Consider the following 25364-nt stretch of genomic DNA (forward strand, 5'->3'; position numbering starts at 1 on the left):
TCAGGAAGATGGCGACAGGGGGGAGACCTAGAGAACTGAGGAGAAAATAATCATTCAAAGTTTTTCTTCCCTTACTACAACCCAAGACACAGGGAAGCCCCCGGACCAGGGAGCAGGCGGCTGAGCCTGCTGTGGAGGAGGGCCTGGCAAGTCTGCGTGGGCAAGGGTATAGAAACATAGAATCATAAAATCATTTAGGTTGGAAAAGACCCTTAAGATCATCAAGTCCAACCTAACACTGCCAAGTCCACCACTAAACCATGTCCCTAAGTGCCATGTCTACATGACTTTTAAATACCTCCAGGGATGGTGACTCCACCACTTCCCTGGGCAGCCTGTTCCAATGCCTGACAACCCTTTGGGTGAAGAAATTTCTCCTAATATTCAATCTAAACCTCCCCTGGCGCAACTTGAGGCTGTTTCCTCTCATCCCATCACTTGTTACTAGAAGCAAGAATGCCTGAGCAAGGGTGCACGAACAAGGGTGCACGAGCAAAGGTGAAGGAGCAAAGGTGCGTGAACAAGGGTGCACGACCAAAGATGCAAGGGTGTGCAACCGAACGTGCACGAACATGGGCGTGCTAGCAAAGGTGCTGCCAGTGGGGCGAGCAGAGGGGGGTGCCAGCCAAGCGAGCAGAAGTGCCAAGCAAGCGAGCAGGGTGTTGCCAGCTGTGCCGGGGTGCTGCCAGCTGTGCCAGCCTCCCTCTCCTGGCAGGTGCTGCTGTGGCACAAGCCAAGAGTCTTGGAGGGGCTCAGCCCTCCCCGCTGAGGCATCAGCATGTCTCCTGCAGCACCAGCTACAGAGCCTGCTGCAAATAAAGGTCAACTCTGCTCCTGCTTGTGCTGAATAATAAATTAGCTAAACTCTATATTTGAAACAACAAACATTACCTTATTCATGCAGCAAGTGGCTTAAAACAGAAGTTAATACTCTTAGCAGTTAAATCTGTTTCCTAAAGTAGAGGGTTATCACTTGAAAAACAAAAGCGTTAGTAACACTGGAGTAGCACCTACTTTAAAACCACATAGTATTATCCTTTGAAATTGGTAGAGGCACACGCATAAAAGGGCTACTGTTGATATATGTCCACTCCTGGCTCTTAAATAGAATAGTCTGAGACAACCTTTGCCACTGAAAGTCACTGACTCACCAGAAGGTCAGATGGCAGAAGGTATCACTGTATTCTTGTCCTCTTTTTTATTTTTTTTGTGTTAAACTGCTCCCTAGGCAGATGTGTCTGTTACTGGCAATAGAAAACCAGACTAGACCCTTCCATCTGATCTCCTGTGGTAGTTCTACTGTAATTCCATAGGATCCTTGATCCATCACAGTCACTGTGTCTATAGGAGAACTGGGACAAGACCAAACTAGCTATTTCAAAGAAAAAGCCAAAATGCATGAGCCTAATACGTTTATTCACTGCATAGACAGTCAGGTAGACAAAACCTAGTTCTAGTCTACCCTAGATCTTTGAAGTCCTGATGGGTCAAGTCACCGTCCCTGTTTTGAACCTCCAGATAGCTTAATTAATTGCCAAAGAGGCAATGGCAGAGGCAAGAATCTGCTTACACAGAAATCGTTCAAAGGGGCAGAAGACGACCAGCGTAAGGAGGACAAGGAGGCCCTAGAAGTGGGGACCCCATGGCAGGCTTGGGAGGGACCAGCATGACTCCTGAGCTCTTTACTGGGGATTACAGGTGGCACAGGTGAAGTAGGGGTATTATCACTTCTGTATTTCCTCAGGTGCCTTAAACAAGCAGAAAGGCAAGCCATAGCCCTGAAGCAATGACTGCCAAGCTTAGCAGTGATGGGGAGTCTGTGGGCTGGGAGGAGCTGTGGGCTAGTGTGATCAGGCTGCTTAAAACGGACTAATGGTAATAACTAGTAATTATAGGATAAAGCAGAGCAAAGGAGTATTTGAGCTGAATATCAAGAAATAATCCGCACTGGAGATTACTCAGAGATAATCTCCCAAAAGAAGTGTTGGTAGTCACATTCTTCAAGTAATTTAAAACCAGCCTGGATAAGGAATATTGAAGAATCTGCACTGTACAGGCTAGGAGATAGAGGTGAAATTATTTGCGTATCCTCCTTCTCTAATATTTATTAATTTGAAGGTCTGAATCTCTAGTATTAATCATCCTCTGCCAGAGACATGCATTTCGATCCCTGTTCATGATTCATACTCCTTATGTGACAGAGGGGGTTTTTAAGACAGGGCAGACTGATCTTTGGTATAGGAAGCTGAGCTGGTACACAAAACGTATTTGAACAAGATCATTTAGCCTTTGAAGGGCAGCAAGCCGTAATTATTCAGGTTCTGTAGACATTTCTGTAAACAGAGACTAAAACTGCTCAGTATACCCTTAATGTGCATTTCTTTTAGAAAAAGTGTTGGGGAATATGGGGGAGCATATGCTGAAAGGGTCTCCAGAGGTGAGAGAAGAGCCCCGGAGGAGACTGCTGATCCAGCCAAATGATTGGAAAAGCAGCTGAAGTCAAGAGAATTTACTTTAACCTTTCATCACCATGAAAGAGGATCTATCTAGTTACTCATGTGGAAGGTAAATCGAGCGACCTGTAAGGAAATCATGTCTTGATTTCACGGTCGCTTTCTGTTCTCGTTGCTCTGGTTGTCTGTGTGCTGTCCTACCCATACACAAAGAGGAGAAAGCACCACAGCCCATGTTTTCTTGGGCAGAAGCCACTTCTAATTGCGAGTGAACACATGAATATCAACTACAGATTTCATGGTGGGGGCTTGTATAAGAGATCTACTTAAACAGCAAAATAATTCCAGAATCAGTTCTTATACCTCAACATACTTTTAATACCTTAAAACACCACCTTATTCTGCAGTAGACTCTGAAGAGGCACATTTTCAACCGAGAGCATACACAGCCAGCGGCAAATTAGCCAAATTAGCTTTCAGTGATCTCGCAGGAGTCATGCTGAGGAGCTCCATGAGCCATATGCAATGCGAGATGATGAGCCAACTCCACAGCCCTCCAGAGAAGAATAAAGAGACTCTGCAATATGTGGCCGCTAAAGAGGGTGTCTGCTCCCAGAAACCCAGCTGAAGTCAATCCGCGGTGGATGAGCACATCCTGGAGAAATCAGATTTCCTGGGGGGAACCAGGTGCTGGGGAGGGAAGGGGTTGCAGAGCAGGAGATCGCCCGTCCTTGCCCCCATCCTCGCAGGAGCAGGCAGCCAAGCAGCTTGGCCAGCCGTGCTGCAAGCTGTGCAATGGGAAAGGACGGCAGCTCCCAGGGATAGAATTAAAAAGAAAAATCTCTGTACATTAAGTACTAAAATAGAACTATAAAAGAAAAGCCTTTTAACAAAATCCAGCATTTATCTGTCCCTTCTGTTCACCTATTCCTTTCAAAGATAAACTCCAAAGATAATGGCTTACAAAAATAATCAATTTACTGCAATAATGAAACGTCTGTCTAATTTCTGGTATGTCTCAGGGCTGCCCGTGAATGATCACTCTGGACAGTGCTTAAGGTTTACAAATATCTTAATTGGACCACTAATTATCTCACAAAAAGCATTTTTTCATTATGCAAAGAGGCAGTACTGTGATTTTAATAAACATTTAGAACTAAAATGAAGGTCTCTTTTATGTATCATCAAAGGAGGAACAAGATGACCAGAGGACACATACTTTACAAACAGATCAAGGCCACATGTCCTAACACATCAGCCTGGATGTTTAATTAATTCATTATTTAATAGATAGCTGATTAACTTAACAGGGAAGCCCTCTTACCATACTGCAGGGAGCAGACACAACCTCATATATACTAGTTCTTCAAGAATTTCTCTCCTTGTCTCTGACAGCACTTAAGTAAAACCAAATCTGTCTGTCGACATGACTAGCTGCAGAGGTGGAACAGCACACCTGGAGGCCACCAGCCTGCCCTGTCCTCATGCCCAAAGTCCACGACCCACTTTGGGCTGTGCCTCCCCTGGGGTGGTACATGCTCAGTACATCTTCAGGTTCACCCAGAGATGAAGAATTTGGTTGACATATTTGCCATGTAGGACACATAGTTGTGCCCACACTGGGTAGGAGTGAAACAGTAGAAAGGGCTCTTTTAGGAAAAGAAGGGTCACCATCTCCTCCATCCAGCCCTTCTAGTAGAAATTCAGAGCAGTGCAGCCAGAGAATAAAGTAAAATACCTCCCCCCCCAAAATAACAACTCACTTCACTGCACAATACTACCTCCAGGGGGAAGATGAAAAGAGAGTAAGCCAGAAGTGACAGATGTTACATCTCTTACTGTACTGATACTGATTTTAGGGGGATAAAGATAGCGTAAGAACCCATACTGAACAGAGCAGACCATACATCACCTAAAGCCTTATTCTTCTTGCTTTGAATATAATATTTAAGGCAGAGAATAAGATCGCTTACAAAGACTAACACACTCTCCTGATCCATCTCTCTTTTTTGCTTACCATAAGCCTATTTTACTGGGGTTTTTTGTTGCTGTTTTAACATCTTCTGCCTTCAGATTCCCCATGACTTGCACACAACACACACACAGAAGAGCCATCCTGCCTTTCAGTAACATTCGCCCAGGGTTGGTTTTATGGATGACAGGGCTTTTAGAGGGCAAATATTCAACATTTGAGTCTTCATTTCCACTGTTCAGTGACCTACTTTATGGAGATGTGTGGGGGCGAGGCTGCTAGGGCATTACTTCAGGTCCATTTATAAAAGATACTCAGGACATAAATCTATGCCTTTCTTGTTGAAAGTACAAAATGTCAAGGGAAAAATATTCCTACTAAACAAGTGCAATGCTGAGTATGCCAAGAGGCTGGCATGTCCCTTGCACGGCAACATGTCCCCTTCCAACCTGCTGGAGGGACAGAGGAGACCTAACCGTCTCCCTCCTTCCTTACGAGGTGGCACAGCCCCTCCTGCCTCACTCGGTCACTCCAGGAGGAACCTCATGCACGTCACGAAGAGAGAATTCTCCCCAAAACCAGCAAACAGACACAGCACGATATTAATATATCCGTGCAAGTCCTGGCATTTAGAAAACGCGTTTGTGCCTAGGCCTTATGTTCATAATTACCACAGCAGTAATGAATCTTGATGAATCAGTAATGACCTTCAAAAGCACACTGAAACTATTTCAGCTTCCACTTAATCGGGTAATGAAGTCATACAAATAGGCAGAATTTCTTTTAAGATGCTAAATAAGGCTGATCCCAAACACTAGTTTTTCTTCCCCCTTTCTGATTTTCTTGAGTGTTACAGGACAGTAAATTTAAGAGCTGACATCATTCATCACTGCCTGCAGAAATTGTGATGAGCTTATAGGTGCAGCCATCTAATGGATGTTTCCAATAAATCCCATCAATTTCCCAAATGATTCCCCAGTAAGTACAGATAATATAGCAGTTACTGTCTGCCAGATGGGCAATGCATGACTGCACAAACTTCACTGTCCACTTCACCCTGGCAAGCAGGTAACAAAGTTTGCATGCAACTGCCATCCATCATGCCAAACTCAGCTCTTACCCTACAATAATCCTCTCAGTTCTTTACCTGTTCGTAAGCTATGCACTAATAAGCTTGAAGAACACATTTCTTTTGGCCGACAGGCTGCTCCCTTGTCCATGAATCTGTTGGTTAGTGTTTCTATCCCTACATTCTTCAAGGGATAATTGAGGTGGGAAGGGAGCTCAGGAGGTCTCTAGTCCAAGCTCCAGCTCAAAGCATGGCCAGATGTGAGGTCAGACCAGGCTGCTTAGGGCTTCATCAGGGCTTCAAAACCTCCCGGGCATGGAGATCCCACAATGTTTCCTGCTCGGATGTCCTCACAGGGAAAAAGTTGCTCCTTATACGCAGTCTGAACTTCTCATTTCAGCTCACGCCCCTTGCCTCTCACCTTCCCAGTACACACTGGTGGAAAAGCCTGGCTCCATCCTCTCGATACATCCCTTACAGGCAGGGGACGGCTGCTGTTAGGTGCCCCAGGGCTGTCTCTTCTCCAAGCTGGACAAGCCCATTCCCCTAGCTGCTCTTGACCATCTTCACGGCCTCCGCTGTACTCAACCCAGTTTGTTGAAGCCTCTGCTACATCGAGGGTCCAAAACTGGACGTGGTATCCATTGGCCTCCATTGCTGCCATGGCACGTTGCTGCTCATGGTCATTCACTGCCTACCAGGACCCCGCGGAGCTGCTCCCTGGCCAGGCAGCCCCAGCCTGTACCACTGCAAGGGAAGAGCCCTCCACAACTACCTCCCCAAGCTCCTTGCGTTGCTCCAGCATAGGCATTCTGAAGTTAACTAAAAGTCCACAAAATTGCGCAAAATCATTTCAAGGGTTATCAAACAGTAAAAATAAATACTTCTGGTTTATACTTACAAAAGTGAGCAAAAAAGTGAAATATTCAAGGATCCCTGAACAATAACACAAATAGAAAATAAATAGCAAATAATAAAATAAGAACTAACTAAACCAAATAAAATTAGTGTTTTCTTCCCATCTCTCAAGGTTTGTGTATGTGTGCATTACGTTTCAGGGTGGGACACAGCAAAGGTGAACTGTGTAAAAATGCTGACTGCTTGTTCACTTACACACGCACAAATTTTGCGCCTCTATCAGTGAACACAACTCTCTGCAACTCATTTTCCAAACACACCTTATTTCCAGTCCACATCTCCAAACTATGCTTCACCAGTTTGGCTATAAAGATGCTACGAAAGACTGTGCTGAAGGCTTTACTAAAGTCAAGGCAAACAGCTTTTCTCTCCCTCTCCTTGCCCACAGAGACAGTCTTTTTATTGTAGCAGGCGACCAGGTTGGGTCAGGCACAGCCAGCTTCTGATAATCCATGCTGGGTGTTTCCAGTCACCTCCTGGTCCTTCACATGGACTGACATAGCTTGTAGGAGAACACGCTCCCTGACCTTCCCCGAGGTGAGGATGACTGGCCTGCACCCCCCTGCATCTCCTTCGTGCCTTCTTGGAAGATGGGCTAAAATTTCAGTTTTCCCAGTCTTTGTTAGATCTCTGTAGGTCACCATGACTTTTCAAAGATAACAAAGTGGCTTTGAAGTGACACTGGCCAGTTCCCTTAGATACCTCCTAGCCAGTCCCGTGGGCTTATATATGTCTGTTTTGCTTAAGTGGCCCCTAACTCAATCACATGGCTTTCCTTCCCAGGCTCCTCTCCAAACCACAAGTCAATCCTGTCTCATTGCCCTGTTGTACACAATATTCTTCCTGAAACACTTGAAGTGGGCAAACTTTCAAGACTCATGTCAGAAGCAATGTGGTGCTCAAGCGGGATCTATGGTACCAGTATTGTACTGAAGATGGAGGGCAGGCTCATGTATTAAAATCTAAATAATAATTTATCATGAAAGTTGTAAGAGAGACTGTTTAGCCATGGCATGTACTTGCAAAGTATTACTGACATTGTAAAATTTAGAGAATAGAACTGTGGATATACTCTTTGAGGCAAAAGTGTGCATTTAATCTTTTTGAAATAGTAGAAAGCATATACTTGAATGTGTTTGGTAAAAAGGGGTCAGAAGATGTCTATTAAACATTTTCCTTCCATGCTGTCCTGGTTTTCACAGGGATAGATTTAAGTGTCTTCCTAGTAGCCGGTACAGTGCTGTGTTTTGGGTTCAGTATGAGAAGAATGTTGATAACACACTGATGGTTTTGGTTGTTGCCAAGTAATGTTTAGACCAAGTCAAGGATTTTTCAGCTTCTGATGCCCAGCCAGCAAGAAGGCCGGAGGGGCACAAGGAGTGGGGAGGGGACACAGCCAGGGCAGCTGACCCAAACTGGCCAAAGGGGTATTCCATACTGTGTGACGTCATGCCCAGTATATAAACTGGGGGGAGTTGGCCTGGGGCAGATCACTGCTCGGGAACTAACTGGGCATTGGTCGGCGAGTGGTGAGCAATTGCATTGTGCATCACTTGTTTTGTATATTCTAATTCTTTTATTATTATTATTGTCATTTTGTTAGCATTATTTTTATCATTATTTTCTTCTTTTTCCGTCCTATTAAATTGTTCTTATCTCAACCCACGAGTTTTACTTTTTTCCAATTCTCTCCCCCATCCCACTGGGTGGGGGGAGCGAGCAAGCGGCTGCGTGGTGCTTAGTTGCTGGCTGGGGTTAAACCATGACACATACTATAAAAACGTTTTCCAGTGTGTTCTTTGTTGTCTTACTTCTAAACGGCATGCACCGCATGCCTTATCCCAGTGAATAACAAGCACAATCTGAGGAAAAGCACAGCAGCTCTTCATATAAAAGACAGGATGGATAGTAGATATAATACTGACACTATTTGCCACTGCATTTTAGCAGAAAATAGTATTCTGAAAACAGAAATGCTTTTCTTTATCCTTCTCCGTAGAAATCAACCAGCAACAACTCTTTTTTTTTTTCTGGTTGCAACTAATTTTTGTCAGGAAAAAAATTCTTCATTCAGAATGTTTCCTAGTTCATTTTATTAACATAGACTACCTCAGTTATTACAGTCGACTATTGGGGGGAAAATTCTATGAAATCTGTTGGTTACAAACCAGCTATTAGCAATGAGATAAAGAAAAGCAGGCAATTACTATTGTCTTACATATTCCTATTCCATAGTACAAGATATTTATTATCAAAGTAATAGCCAAGGCTCTAGCTCATCAAAGAGAGAGACGTTTCAATCACTGATCTGGAAATACACGTTACAGATACCTTAAACTTCTTGCTAATTGGGAATAGCATGATTCACCCACATGCAATGCGTAATCTTTAAGGAAAAAGGGCTCCTTCCTTCATACTTGGCACTTGCTGTTCGATTAGAGTAGCTGGATGGATTCAGTTTGGTTAACATAACACCCTCCTGTTTCTCCTTGTAATTTCCTACTAGCTATTTTTTCATGATTCTGACTGCCTTGAAGTCCTAAATAAAGGCCAAAGTCCTTTTATAGAAGCAAGACAGTAAAAGAAGACGCGTCTGGGTAAATCAGATCCTAGTGCATTTTGGGGAGAGTGAACCACATGCTACTTATTCAGGTTTCTGTTCTTTAATCAAAGCAACTCAGCCCTTGATCAAGGGTCTGCTTGGATATCTTTGTGGCGAGAAGTGCTCTGTATATACACTTTTTTTCCCTGAGTAAAGGAAAGCCATAGCTTGGCTGTATCAAAGTAAAACTGATATCAAAGAAAGCCTCCTTACCTGTACTGCTGGAGATGTTGACATCAATGCTGATATCTGATATGCCACCTCCCTTCAGAGACGCAACACATGTGTATGTCCCAAAGTCAGTGAATTTCAAGTCAATAATGTCCAGGTTTGTGGTGCCAGGTGAAACATCGGGGTCAGTCTGTGTGATGACCATCCTTTCAGAGCTTCGCAAGGGACGTCCATTTTTAAACCAGCTGAACGTAAGCTCTTCAGAAGGGATGGCTTCCACCTGGCAGGAGATTTTCACCTCTCGCCCAATCTGGATGTTGTCATCTTTGTGATATGGGTCAGGGGTGATCCAAAAGCGTCCTTTTTTTAAGGCTGAAATATGCAAAAAAAAAAGTTTACTAAAGTACAAATTTTGCACATTCAGACTTTGCAAAGACTTATGCTCACGCTTCACTTTATGCTTACATATGATTTTAATAGGGCTTGTAGTGATAGGACAAGGGGTAATGGTTTTAAACTAAAAGAGGGTAGATTTAGACTAGCTATAAGGAAGAAGTTTTTCACTGTGAGGGTGGTGAAACCCTGGCCCTGGTTGCCCAGAGAGGTGGTCGATGCCCCATCCCTGGAAACATTCAGGGTCAGGTTGGACGGGGCTCTGAGCAACCTGGTCTAGTTGAAGGTGTCCCTGCTCATGGCAGGGGGGGTGGACTAGATGAACTTTAAAGGTCCTTTCCAACCCAAACCATTCTATGATGCTCGGGAATACACTGAAACTTCCAATGCACACATTTAGCACATGGTTAATTTTTTTGTAGGATCAAATCTTAATCAATTATCATCACAGAGTATACATTGCTAAAATACTTGTCATTTCCTAAATGAAAAATAAGAAGTCACAGCACCTAAATTAGTTTGAGCTGCTGGCAACTGAAGAGTAACCAAAAAAATTCATGAACATTCAGTGTTTGTTATCTGTCTCTGGAGGTATTTACAAGCCCTTCCTCGCCCCCATGCTATCAGAGCACTGAGAGAAGAGAAAATAGAGATATCAACCTAACATCACTAATACAACCAGCGGTGTCATCTCCAATCTATCCGGAAAACAACCACAACCATGCAAAATAGCTTTATGTCAGCTGGTTAAATGAGAAGAGGTAAGCACATGCCTGAGGCTACAGCCTGCCCTGGTTTACATACACTGCTCCTTCCCCAGGGCAGCCTGGAGGGCTCCCTCGGTCCCCGCGGCTGCCCGGAGCCTTACCCCACCGAACTGCGGAGCCTGGTCCAGGTGGGGAAACTGCTGCCAGCTCTAAAAGGTAAGGGGGCTCAAAGTACATCTTTAGGCAACGGTCAACGGGAAAAGGCAAAAAGATGCTCTTCAGAGGTGTCACCACGCAGGACAGCCCATCACGAGCACCTTGGTTGCGCTTCCCCAGCTGGGTCTTGTCAGATGAGGAAAACCCATCCCGTACTTGCAGGAGAAACCTGAGGCTGAAGGTTGCACACATAACTGAGAGCAGAACATGATCATTTAGAGAGGCACTCTGTATCCCAAGGATCTCTACCTGCATCCAAGACTATTGTCCTGGTTTCAGCTGGGATAGAGTTAATTGTCTTCCCTGTAGCTAGTACAGTGTTCTGTTTTGGGTTCAGTATGAGAAGCATGTTGATAACACACTGATGGTTTCGGTTGTTGCAAGTAGTGTTTAGACCAAGTCAATGATTTTTCAGCTTCCCCTGCCCAGCCAGCAAGAAGGCTGGAGGGGCACGAGGAGTTGGGAGGGGACACAGCCAGGGCAGCTGACCCAAACTGGCCAAAGGGGTATTCCATACTGTGTGATGTCATGTCCAGTGTATAAACTGGGAGGAGTGGAGGTGGGGGGATTGCCTCTCGGGGACTAAGTGGGCATCAGTCGGTGGGTGGTGAGCAATTGCATTGTGCATCATTTGTATATTCCAATCCTTTTATTATTACTATTGTCACTTTATTATTGTTATTATTATCATTATTAGTTTCTTTTTTTCTGTTCTATTAAACTGTTCTTATCTCAACCCACGAGTTTTACTTTTTTTCCAATTTTGTCCCCCATCCCACTGGGTGGGGGGAGTGAGTGAGCGGCTGTGTGGTGCTTAGTTGCTGGCTGGGGTCAAACCAGAACAACTGTTTAAGGCTGCAATATAAATTAATTTAATTCTCTAGCCCACAGCAAAGCAGAGATCAGGTAGCCTCAGGGTTTCAGATGGGAACCCCAAGGCAGACGAGGTTTTTGAGGCCATCTCAAAGGCAGGCTCAGCGCTCAGGAGAGCCCTACACCCATGCAGGGGCACAGTAACTCTGGAAAACATTATTTCCCACCATCTTCCTGGTGAGACCAGCATCTTTTACTAGCATTTGCTCATTAGTCTCCTGCACAAGAGTAAAACAATACTGCAACTCACTTACCTGATTTTTCTTGTCACTCTCTAAATGAGCATAGAACTATCACCATTTACATCAATAAAGTGATTGCTCTAAAGCAGTGTTGGTATGATACTTATTTTTGAAAGAGTGCTTCAGAATTAGCCGTTAAGTCTTTCAGATACACATATATTTTGATGTACTGAATATAAAATGCTACTTATACAATCGCAAGATCCCTCTCCCCCTATATATGTGTGCATAAGTATATATGTATGTTTATATATGCTCTCTCCAACTGGAAAGTCCCACAATTAAAATACCAGTTAGAAATGTTACAAGCAAATACCCAGGTTGAATGCAAGCACTGGAAGACATATTTAAATCCATCATTTCTTGTCATCATGCTGACTTCTATTCTAAAAGTTTTCCAAGTTTCCCTGTTTTCTCACACTCTCTGCCCCCTTATCCACGCACAGTGCCCCACACGTGGAGCATTTGAGTAAAGGACCCATTTGCAGCACCCTCCTTTCTGCCCTCATATATTTACACACTTACAGCCAACGAAGCGTGACGTCATTACAAACGGCAAAGGCTATGAGCTGAAAATTTCCCTGGATCCCATACTTTGGGTAATATGTACTTTTCACTTGCTGCATTCAGAAAGTGTAACAACATCAAATACAAAATAGATGAATAAGGCACCAAGCATGCTAAGAAAGCACGGTGCTTCAGCTCCTTACATCTCTACAAGTGGCGAAAATGCTAATTCAGACTCAATTTTGTTGGCTCAGTAGCTCCTTGAACAAAACAACTCTTGGGAGCTTGCAAATGCCATGCTGAATTAGCACTTTCGCAACTTCGAAAAGAATTAACATTTAATGAATAATTAGGGTTTTTTCAATGTGGGAAAAGAAGCATAAAATCTGGCTACTTGTGGACACCCCCTCACACACGGTGTGAGAAACTTCTTCCATTGAGGAAGCCAGCCCTTTTAATTACAGAATGAAAAAACTGTTACATTTGCTGTGCTGATCAGGTATGGCAAGAAAGGAGTTTGTCTGGGTGCTGCTGTTTAGTTGTAACTGTGTATTCAAGAATTCAAGTGGCTGATGTGTTTTTAAGAATTTATTATTATTTCATTTATTTAAGAAAGTTTCGTGACTTTTACCAAGATTAAGTTTGCACCAAAACGCGCTAGTCTTTACTGAGCATCTCTCACTTGCTTTTAAAAGCTGCAGCCCGTTCCCCAGGAAGCAGAATGAACACGCGCTTTGATTCAAGAGCATGAACTATACATTGTATGACAGCGAAACTGCCACAGCCAGTAACTTTGAAACATGAGCTGAACTTTTTTGTTTGAAAATGGAAGAACAATGCTTACATACACAAAAAACAGTAAATATATTATGCAAATAATTTCCAGACAGGGAAAAAGAAAAAAATAACTCAGTAGGCATGATGAGCAGCACATTTCAACCAGAATTAGTTGCTAATAACCTCAATAAACTATTTTTATTTCTGAATTTTTCTCCTTTGCTTTGAGTGCTCATATAGACCATTTCATCAGCTTCTCATTCTTACAAAGGAACAACAAGGTCTAATAGAAAAGTCACATGAACTTTCATCTCTCCTTCGTTACGGCTAGTGCCACAATACCGTCTGCAAGCTAAGATAAGGGGTACAGAACCTCCAACTTTGGGCCATAAGCCACTTACTTCATGGGCTGGGAAGGGCTCCACGCTCTGTCTCATGGACTGAATTACAAAACCAACTAAATTTTGTGTCTGTTGCCTGTTGGTTTGGTTTTATGCAGGCTGTGTTAGGTACAAGAAATAACTGAGCTGGATCATCCACTGTCCTGATCTGCTACAGCAAACTCTAACCACCGAAGAGCTGTGCAGAGCATACACCCGAGCTAAGTATTTTTCCATACATCCAAATACAAGGAGTTCAGAGGAGGGCTGTGACTCAGTGCACTACATGGAAAAAGTTAAGGGAGTTTCTATAAATTCTGAAGTGAAGGAAAAAGTCTCTTTGCTCTATTCCCTTTCCTCCTCCCTTCCCCCAAACCAAGCCTCTTAATGTCTCTTAAGCCATGTGAACGTACACACTATATTCATCAGTTACAGCCATGAAATCCCCACATCAAACAATCCAACTGTGTAACTACAACCTATGATTGAAAGTCAATGTACTGTTTTCATAACCTCATTCTCCAAGACTCCAAAAACTGCACGGTTATCAGCATTTTCTTCTGTCAACAACAAAATCAGCAGAAAATTTGACTTTAAAATACAGTGTCTTTTCAGAGTTAAGATCATTAAACAACCCATATCTGTAAATACCTAATCTCACTTGGCACCAGAATAAACACAGTGATCTCTACAATTAACCTGTGTCTCTCGGAATTTCTAATGCGCCACCAAAGCACATGAAAATCACCATCTGTACCTGGAAGATATCCCCAAGAAATCAACCGCAGGTGCCCGAAGACACCTGATAGCTGCAGACACGTGGAGCTGGAGGGCAGTGGAAGCGGGGAGCAGCATGGAGCCCTGACGGGCAGACACGCTCCTCTCTGACCTGGGAGCCGGGACCACGGCCAGAACTGTCCCAGGCACGATAGTGCCGAGTTGCTCAATATTTGGCCCAGAAGTAGCCCAACAAACAGAGTGCCTCTCACTGGAATTCCTGGTGAGCTTGCTCCACCATTCATTGTCAAGGATGGAAAGCACTGCAAGATGCAGTACTGCCGCCGCTCCTGAGCGGTCGCAAACCTCCCTTCCCCAAATCCCGAAAATGGCAGTAGCAGCTACGGTGCTACAGCATCCTAGGAGGTAGAGCTCTTTGTAGGAAAGGGAAATTGAACCTGGATCTCCCGCTCCAGACTGATGAGACTCCAAATCCCTTCACATACTGGAAACTTCCTGACCTACCGGGTGAGAACCCCTTCCGAGCAGATGAACCACTCTCGGTTACGCTGCGATGGAGCAGAGCACTGTGAAAGTCAGAGTTTAGGGCACTCTTGGCCGGCAGAGGCAGGAGGGGGTGGGATGACCCTGCTCAGGTTTTTGAAAGAAAAGTTATTACAGCAATGAAGGGCCTCGTTAAGCTAGTCTCAGGCCCTGGACTAACAGGGGTGCCCTTGGGAAACCGACATGGGGTCAGTAGACTCCAGAGTGACTGTGCCTTCAGCAGTCTTGGGAATACAAAGCTGTTTCTTTGCAGGCAAGAAGGTGTAGAGTCTTAGATACACATATGCTAGACGTGGTCTCCAAAATGACTTCAGACCTGATGGATTTACATTGTGTGTCATATACTGATCTCTAGGGAACACCTGATTTGAGCCTGATACAAATCCAGCAGGTAATGGAAAAGTGATTACTTTATGTATTCTGCACACACATTTGCATTCACGGTCAATCCCCCTAAAACATTGGTTTGGATTGTCCTCATGTGTAGGTTCTTGGACCATAATTTCCAGGCATCCCCCTACATAACGTCAAGTATATTGAAACATGCAATGAATTCTGACTCTGGCTTTTCCATGTATTATCAGTTATGTTTGAGGCATCATCAGAGGTTTCCATAAGGTTAGATATAGCAAATAAGAGACACAAGGTTAACCAGCAGAATGCAGACGTGTTAACCACAGCTGCTTCCCAGCAGAGATTTCAGAACATAATCAACACAAAGGGCTACAAAATAGCAGCAAATGTGCAAATAAGTCTGTAAGTGTACTTTGAGACTCAAGAAAGTGCCAGTCTTTCTCCAAAGAGGCCCCAAAGAACTATGATGTGATCAAATAAACAAAGATGAAACAATTTTTTCCTCAAACTCCTCACAAAACTGTCTTTGCCCTCCCTCATTAATTACATTTCAAAGTAATAAAACGCATTTCAGTATCTCAACCAAGGTCTATTTGCATTCATCAGGTTAAGTCGTATCTTCCCACCCCGATCAACCCAAAACACTCCTTTAATGCATCAAAACGTTCATATCTCATCAATGCACATTTCATGACATATAAATGGCATCAAACACCATAACTGAATACATTAGGTGCTGCACTATTTGCAGGCTTTGACATAATAACTATTGGCCACTGGCTGCTTCCTAAGCTGGCACAGGACATTGGGGAATGCGCGGCTTTGTGTTTGCTGATGTTTGTGTCTGTGTGCAGCCTGCGGCAACAGCAATATTTAGTTACTAGCGGTAACTGCAAATTACTGATTGTAACCTTAACTGAGCAGTCGGATGCCACATGAGGTCCAGCCTCTGTGCACTCACCAGAAGTGGCTTCGACTAGCTTTGATTCTTCCCCTTCACTATTTTGTTACGGCTCGTGAGCAATTTTGTTTTAACCTGTTTTCAGTGAACAAGACGAGAACGTCACCTGATAATCTGCCAAGATCTAAAGACCTGCATGTGTCTTAGAGCACCACGAGTACATTTTGGAGGTTTGGTGAACTCAGCATCCAGCACGCCACTTGTTTCTGAGCACCCAGCACTGGCATTCTATCAAGTAAGTGCCAATACCTTCACCTCCAGAGCCAGCTCACTTCGAGGATCCTCCAAAACTGCTGGGGGTTCTGTGTTTCAGCTGCATCCTCAGGGTCAGGCAAGGCAGCAATCCTTTCTTAGTGTTCAGATGTTACTGGCCCCTTGATGTTTCCTTCTCACATGCATGAAAAAGAGTTTGTGCTAATGCGAAAGATCTTGACTTTATTTTTAAGGCCAATGGCCTGCAGAGAAACAGCAAAGAAAAGACCAAAGATCTGATCCAATGTTCACCACAGCGAATGATGGTCCTTCCGTGACTTCTATATGCTTTATGTTAAGCCCTTTTCCAATACTTCTGTTTCACTTCAAAGGAAAAAAAAGCGGAAAAAGCACCGTGGGAACAGCTGGCTTGGGAAGTGAGCTGCAAACCCCAGCTTCATTCTCCAGAAACTCCAGTCTGTTAATCCAGACATAGACTGCTTGCTTTAAAAGTCTGAGAAGCAACTCTCCACATTACTGCTGTGATCTTTGTACCAAAAGATGATTACTGGGATGATTCATTGGTTCTTGAGAGAAAGATGTAAGGCAGGCGGCGGGTAAAGAAAGTCAACTCTTATCACCAGCTCTTGCTTCAATCACACCAGGTCCCTCATCTCCTTAGAGCCTTACAGATGGGAAAAGCAATCCTGCTTTCACACAACTGCAATTCAAAAGATTCACAGCCTTACAACAAAGATTTTAGATAGTCCCTAAAAGACTCGTAAAGTGTATTCATAAACCTAAACCTTTTTCCTAATCTGTCAAGACACCTTGAGAAGCCAACTTTTCTCACTGCATGCTCTTGCTCATACTTGCAGTCTTTGCTGGTTACCAGATTTTGTAGAGGAAAATAAAAACTCAACTTCCTTCCCCTCAAGGAGCAATTCACTGATTTTGCTTGCAGCTGTAGAGGTATCAGACACAGCTCATCTGTGCCTGTCCAGGTTTAAGGCACCAGCTTTGTAATATAGAATTTCAGCAATAAATAAATACAGCAGTCAGTGAAATACACAAGTTCAACATACAGAATGGATGCATTTAATATATGGGGTGTCAGCACCCAGATCTGGTTTGGTGGTTTCTGTGACTCACACATGATCTTTATTAAATCATAAGTATCCCACCACTGAAAAATAAGGAAAAAATAAAATTACTTGGTTCGCTGTCATTAAAGGCACACAAAAATGTATAGTAGTACATCAAGTGATGTTTTACTGCAGGAATGCTGAATTATTTATGTTCCCCTGAAATAATCTGTTTCAAACCTCAAACAGCAGAGAAAAAGGCACATTTCTACTTATGTCATTACTCTGATGCATCATTTCTGTGACCTGAGCTTTGCTGTATTACAACGACACATGTAACTAATTGCAAAGCAATCACAAACTTGGACTAATGTGCAGATCGTCTCTGTTAAGTGAAAAAAGATCTGTGTTTAAGTTGGGGGATCACACGCTACCAGCTGACCAGGAGTCTGTAACACTGGTTTCCCATGAGATAGGGACCATCCCACCACGTTCCCTTGCAACACAGGCAAAGGACAAAACAAACACGATTACCTCTTGATGCTTCCTTAGCCACCTGTTTGTCAAAGCTATCATCCAACATGACACAACTGGGCTGGGTTTCAGGTTGTTTGTCTGAATGATTAAATGAATGAATGTATGAAAACAAAGGAATCTATGCCAGTACCACACCTCGGGAACTGCGCTACAGTCCATATTGTCCGGTTTATTTATTTTTATGTGAAAGCCCAGCATAAATGGATCTCTGTACTAAATAAAAAGGCGTTCCCACTGAAGGAGGACTCATGGAAATCCTTCTCTGATGTTTCTTTCTTCGTTAATATGTCTACCTCTATCAAATCAACAGAAGCAAAAAAAGTTCCTCTCATAAGCTCCAAAGAAACATGAAGTCTTTTTTTATTTTGGCTGTGGGCGACAATGCTGCACTGTCTTCAGTATTCTACAGGATATTGCCTTAAACTGCATTATCAAACAGCTAAGCCGAGTAGAGACAATTTAACAACTGTCCAAAATATCTTTCTCACTAGTGAATATCACGGTGTAGTTCGTTAAACTTCATTCTGTTACATTAAAATACGTTTTGACATTATTGTGTGTAAGAAGCACTGAAAACTCAAATTTGCTTTTGCCAACCAACAAAACACTTGAAAGGAAAATAACAAAAAGAAAATCATTCAGTATTACAGTCTTCTAGCCTAATTAGAAAACAGAAGAGCAAATCCATACTCCACGTAAAAAAGTTTGCAGATATTCAGCTCTCCATAATGAAAGTTTATCTGGATTATGACATTTGTACAGTCTGCTCATCAATTCTGGACACAGACGAGCCTACTCTGAAGTGTCCTGTAGATAACCACCTCTGTTCCTTTCTGATGAATGACTATCGTCCATCATACTCAGCACTGTTATAGACATGCAACCATGTATGGAAAATTTCAATAACAAACAGCAGACCACATTTACAAATGGAATGCTTTTTAAGGCCACACTATTCTGTGGTGAATGACACAGCCACGTCAACATCTGATGCAAAGTAAAGTCTCAGCTCAGCCTCAAGTCCAAACGTACCCGAGATCCAACCTGGACATGTGCTTCATGCCATACTTCAATGAAGCAACCTGTAGCCAGGTCAGGGTAGAAAACTTTGCTCTAGTGAAACTGGACCTCATGATGTGTTGGTGGTTTTGAATTTGGAGCATGGTGTGACTCTTGGACAATAAAGAATAGGAAGCTTTACTAATGGGATGCAGTTGTTGAAATGGTAATTTTATTGGATAAAACCTCTATGTCCAGCTGGTGCTTTAAGAAGTCAATTTTCCAAATAGTAAGGGAAATAAGATTAATGGATTTGGGGGAATAATATAAACTGGGGGAAAAAAAAAAAAGTATGCCCAAATTCAGCGTTACTTAAAGAAGAATCATTTAAGAAAGGCTAAAATAGATAGTTAAAGGCTCGTACATCTGCTGGTGACTAATTAAAATAACGGAGAGAGAAAAGAAAAACTGCAGTTCACAGTTCCATCTGCAGTTCCTCATTGTCACTGTGCACTAAGCACTTCTAATTAGAGAGCACACTGGCCACAAATTGAGTAGCAGCAGCCTTGGGTGCCTGAGCTCTTCCCTCTGGATATGCCAAGGTTTCTGCAAGTCCTTCTGTTTCCTCCTTCCACTGTTCACCTCTGATTTTTTGTGCTATTGTAACACTCAGCTGCTGTAATCACAGCATTTTGTGGGTTCTTTTAATCAAATAGCGGCTGAGAGGCAACAGATCCTTCTTTCTATCCAGCTTTTGCTTTTTGTCTCTGAACAATCTTGAAAACCATCCTGCTCCACAGATCACAAGAAGCCATCCGCTCCCTGGGGTGTTTAAACTAGGTCTCAAATGATAAGTCACGATAGATGCGGCCTGGCAGGGTCTGCAAGATCTACCATACAGACCAATTCAGCGCACATTTCAATGTCTTTCAGTAAGAACCCTCCCTGGTCATTCCTGGAACCAAACAAAGCAATACCCCCCCCCGCAAACCAGAATTGTGCAAATCTGCCAATATGTGCTTTGTCTTCCAGCCAGTTCACAGGACCTAGAAACTCTGAGAGTGAGCACCTTGCGTCCAGCCATGGGCTTCATCTTTTCTCTTACAGAAGTACCAAACTGGATAAAAAGAAAGTGGACGGGGTAGATCCCTCAATATCTTCTGCACAGCACCAGCCCACAGCATTTTTTGAATTAAATACTCAAAGTATTGCCAACTTGCCCGCACAGTAGTTGCGTCTATTTTGTACCCTGTTATTCAGACTCATTCTTGGCTGAAAGGGGACCACCAGGTCTGCCAAGGTCAGCATCATACTGTTGTTTTATTTCTCCTTTAGCAGAGAAAGCTTTCTTACCTTATGGCTCATCGCTACAACCCTATAACTGCTTGGTCCACTGCTGAGATATAGAAACTTTCTTATTCTGAAAGGAGGTCTGCACATTTGCTCAGAATTAAAAAGTCAGTCTAACATCAAATAAAATCACCCATAAACTCCGCACAGAGCTAGCTTCACCTGCATTAGCAGCAAATAATGCTATTTGATGTTTTCACATAAGAGAACTCTCTCTAGCAGAAAATATGCCTGCTGAGCGAGTAGGCAGGGGGCACCTTGTTTGGGTCATAAGGAGAACATTAAAAAGTAGCATAACTACATAAACATTCACAGAGCTTTTCAGGAGAATGCACCAAGGCTGACCACACTCAAAATTCAAATTTCTTAGATAGGGTATTTAAGACTCTGCAAGATAACTGTGACAAAATTATGCTGCCTGAATGTTCCCCATAGTTACCTTTCTATCCAAAGACAGACTTGAAGTAAAGTCTTGCTAAAAAAAGACATATATTCTCAGGATTTTACCAACAGTTCATTTTGCTTCTGTCAACATGGTTTTAGCTTAAAGTTTTTTAAAACCTTAACTTTTGGTAGCTATCAGAACAATTAAGTTGTCAAGCATCTTCTACTAGAGCATCTCCAAACTTTTTAATATCAAGTAATTATTTGGCACTTACAAGACCAGATGCATTCCCACTTTCAATTTAAATGCAAATACTGTGGAGAGATTTCAGGTTTTGTCTCTATTTTTATAAATGCTTCTAATTTTTAAAAGAAAAGGATTTATTATTCTGGAGATGCCATGTGGCAGGTGTCTGTTTTTACGTGTGCTCTAGTTAATTAGGTCCTATTTCTAACACTGCTTTTCTTTTGAAGGAAGGGGAGGTGTATACTTCTTTGTAATGAAGAAGATTTCAGTTTACAAGTTACTCGGTATATGATCCATTAAATAGATAAAGCCGAGATCAAAGTATGTGAAACACAGCATGGTTTCTCTTTTAACTGCTTTTAGAAGTCAATATTCAAGAGAAATAAGCATCATCAGAAAAGCAAAAAGATATAGGTTCATAGAAATATTCAGGTAGGAAGGGAGCTCAGGAGGTTGCTAGATGAATCTCCTGCTCAAAGAAGGGCCAGATGTGAGCTCAGACGAGGTTGTTCAGGGCTTGAAACCCTCCAGGGATGGGACTGCACAACCTTCTGCCCGCGGTTCCCTGCTTGTGAAAACCAGGAGTCGTTCCAGGTGTCACACCAGTATAAAGCTGATTTGAGGACAGAAACTGCAGTGTCCTAGCAGGGACCATCTGCCCAGTAGAAGGCTGCTTTCATCTCTGATTTTAAGCAGGTGCAGATAATTATTCAAACGCATCAAGGTGGGTACATGAGGGTGAAATAGCAAAAAATGAATAAAGGCTAATGAATAAGCAGTGGTGACAAATTGGCAGCTGGCATTTAGTGCTTTCTGAAACCCCCAGCAGAAGAAAGGGAAGAAAAAAATACAAAACCAGACCATTTCCTATGCTACAAAATCCAACACTTACAGCTTGCCAAGACAACGTACTGCATGCAATCCTGGCCAGACCCGTGGGCTCAGGGCTGCCCGTCCCACACGCTGCCCATCTCACGGGCAAACGGGAACTTCGTAAGTCTTGTCACAAGCCAGACAAGAATTGGGATATAAATTAAACAATTCAGAGAAGCTGACACAATCCCCAGTGGGCTGAGCACTTGCCAAACAAATTATAAATCCTCTGCACATTACAGCTGGGTGTTTTCCAGGGCCAACGCCTTTATAAAGTTTAATTCTTGTGCCAAAGCTGTCAAAAAAAATATAGCCTTGCTGAGTTTTCCTGGGTGCCCAAAAGTAATATAATGCAAATCTTCACTCTTCTCTTTGCCCACACACTGCTAACAAAACTCAGCACACAGTACTTGCTTTTCTTCCAAAACCTAGAGCAAACCCCCAGTTTCCAAGGCTTCCACACTGGATTGTCCCCATCTCCTTCTTCTTGTGTGGCTCAAGAGCTTTATTTGACTGCAGGATTTCATTAGAGCCTGGATTTGTTCCAACATGGGATGCATTTCCCTTCAACACTTTGTTTTTATTCCACAGTTCAATGCCTCAAAAATTAATCGGGTTCCTATAAAACTTTCCAAAATGATTTGTTGGACTGGGCAGACACCTACCAATCTCATTCACAGTTGCCTGACGCAATACCAATAAGTACCTCAAAACACATTTCAAGGTCATCAAAGTATCTTGGTAACATCAGAAGAAAAGATTGTGCACTGTTCTTTCACCTCTTCTCTTCCTCTCCCTTCAAGATGAGACAAAACTTTGAAAAACTCTTTTTTTTTTCCTGCCAAAATAGTAACGTTAAGAGTACACAAACCTCATGAGGTATTAATTGGCCAAGATCTAATACAATATTAAACTATGACACCACACCCCTGCCAAAAAAATGTATCATGCATTAGGAGTTAAAAATTGTTGGCCAACCAACAGTAAGGGTAACTTTTTTTCCTTGCCCCGGTGCAGAAAGAATGTGGATAGCTGATGCAGCTACAATGCAAGGGTCAGAAGGAGAGAAATCAAATGAATACTACCTCTTGAAATCCCTTCTGATATATCTTTATAGATATGTGGTGCCCAACAGGCACACATGATGTTTCACAGAGCAGCAAACTTATTTAAAAATAAAATTTCTGTACACAAAAATTCTGAGAAGTCCTAATGAAAGGGCAGAAGAATCAATAAACCATCTACATTTTTATATGGAAGCATTTTATGAACTCGTCCATGATACACTCCAGCCTGGGAGAGACAGCACATGCCCAAGACTGCTATTGCAGATAATAAAAATAAATGAACTTATTAAACTCTGAAGCTCAACTTTTTTACACATGCATTCTCAGAGCTGTAAACTTTTAGGATAGCGCACTGGTAACTTATGGCTGTAGCAACACACTGGATATGCTGCAAGATCAGGTTTTCTAGGCTAAAATCTTGTCTCATCGAAATCATATTCACAGGGTGCATCTCTTGGTGGAAGAATTGGAATTGGCGGGCTTTTTTTTTTTTTTGGCTTAAACTGTACTTATGCTTAAAAAGCTGGAGGAGGCCCCGGAAAGATGCCTGCAGTGGTGCTGACTCCTGTAGGCGAGCGGGGAGAGCTGGCGTGGGGTGGGAGACCAGGCTGGTGCCCAGCCTCCAATTTACAGAGCTATTCTTCATCCTCATCCAGCGCAGGGGTCTCTCCCAAAGCCCTTTTGCAAACATTTTTGAAAGGTCCATTTAAACCCCACACCAGAAGAAGGTAGTTTGTCTTGTCCAACAAGACACAGCAGAACCTAAGCAAGGTGGCGAGTGCTGTTAAAACAAAGAGTTAAGCAAATTGCTTAAGATTAGGAAAAAAAGAATAGGCCTTGGCATAACCTAAGAGGGAGGACAGAGAGAGCCACTGGCAGGGCGAAGGTGCCGAACTGCCACGGTGGTTCAGCAAAGGCAAAGCCCAGCCGTCCATTCTGGCACGGCATTTGCAGAGCTTGCCTGGTGTCACTCCACAGCAAAGCTGCTTTCAGGGGATGGCAAACCCACCACAGGCACATTACGATGGCAATGAGAGAAGATCTCAATGTCAGAGCACTGAAATAGGGGAAGAGGCTGCTGGGAGGGTGCTGGAAGCTATCAAAATTGCAGGTGGAGCTGGTAATTTTACAAAAAAAGAGATTATACAAGAGATGAGATGAAATGGATGCCTGGGATAGACAGCTGGATTCGATGACCCAGGAGGGCCCTTCCAGTCCTATTCTGGAATATGAATTTCAGAACCTTGGCACTCTCACAAATTCACTCTCGCTTTCTAGCCTGCCCCAAGGAAAGCACAACCATCAACGGATACTGAAAGCCAGCACGGGGGCTGCTGAATTTCCACCTTAACCGAAGCATCCCGGGGAGCTCCTCTCTGCCAGCCTCCCGCAGCACCCGCGGCCACGCAGCTCCACGCGTGGCGAAGCTCCACGCGCCGCCACGGCCCCTCATTAGGAAGTCAACAGCGGTCAGCACTTCTGCATGGTGTAGTAATGCCCGGTTTATGCGTATGGATATTTGCCAAGGCCTTCGGCTTTCTCCAGCCATGAAATAAGCACTAGTATAATCGGTCTGTTGTGAGACCTTCGCAGAATACAGAGAGAGGGAAAAGAAGGAGGAAAAAAAAAATTCCTTCTGCTGGTTGCACAGAAAACCCAACGTTTTAGACCCGGCATGCTGGAGCCAGCATCCCCACCCAGCGCTCCCACCATCACAGATGCTGCCAGCTAACGATCACCCGTGTCAGGTCAACACATCGCTCGGCCGCTGGCCGGCATCCAGCAGCTGCACAACTGCCAGGGTGACCTGCCGGGTGCTGCCAAAACCCAATTTCCACCTTTCGGATAAAACTTGTGAGCCTTGCCTCTCTTCTGGCACTTGGCATCAGCCCGTGGGGGCCCCGCTCACATTTCAATTAACGGTATTTGAGGATCTTCGAGGGGTGACAGCAGAGGTGCTGATGTGTAACCAGACAGGCTTATTTTTATCCTTTACTTCATGCAACTGCTCTGAACCAACAAGGGAATTTCCTAAGAAAAAGCTCTGGGATAAACAGAGCCGTTGCAGGAAAGCAGAAGGGTAAAGCAGGTGTGCGAGAAAGGACATCAGTAATACCAGATTAGAGGATTTTTTATTTTTTTTAAATCTATTAGAAAAGCAACAAAAATTTCATTTATTTCACAATCTGTGTCTTTTCTTTTTTTTTTTTTCCAACTTTCCTTTTAGCAGTCACTACCACACAGTTCACACACACTTTTTAAAGACATAATGGAATAGGTACTTCCAGCAATCTCAGCCTTAAAACGCATTTCCTCAGAGTGCTTTTTGTTCAGCAAAAGCTTTTGTGCTAATGTTGAGCACAGGTCATTATTTTATATTTAAACTGACAGGGAATCCCACCCCTTTGAAAAATTAACTCCAAACATTATGCTTCTGCTTCACAGAAGGGAAAAGTCACACAGTCAGAGTCAATTGGCACTAAAAAAATGTTGCCATTAGAATGGAAGAGACGAAGTGATCTATTTAAAGAATGTAATGGGAGAAGTTGCTGATGAGGCAACAAATCCGAGTTGGTGCACACTGACACCCTTCCAAATCATTTCAGTGCTCCGTACTTTAAAGACCTGTAAAACATTTCTCTGGCTCTACTTGTTTCCCAAGCTAATGCACAAGTGCCCTTCAAAGATGCTACCCAGCATTTTTGCTCTCTTACTGGACAGAGAAGCCACCTTACATCCCTTCATCATCAAAAC

At 43.2% G+C, this 25364-nt stretch overlaps 1 protein-coding gene across 1 annotated transcript in view; it reads right to left on the minus strand.

Annotated features, from left to right (window-relative positions):
* The window catches only part of MDGA2 (MAM domain containing glycosylphosphatidylinositol anchor 2), a 244219-nt gene that overhangs the window by 127800 nt on the left and 91055 nt on the right, over nt 1–25364 (minus strand). The window contains exon 6 of the mRNA XM_010579851.1: nt 9228–9557. Coding sequence (XP_010578153.1) covers nt 9228–9557 — 330 coding nt within the window. The remainder of the gene's footprint in view (nt 1–9227; nt 9558–25364) is intronic.

The sequence above is a fragment of the Haliaeetus leucocephalus genome, unplaced genomic scaffold (assembly GCF_000737465.1).
Source record: "Haliaeetus leucocephalus isolate CR32 unplaced genomic scaffold, Haliaeetus_leucocephalus-4.0 Scaffold678, whole genome shotgun sequence".
Lineage (NCBI taxonomy): Eukaryota > Metazoa > Chordata > Aves > Accipitriformes > Accipitridae > Haliaeetus > Haliaeetus leucocephalus.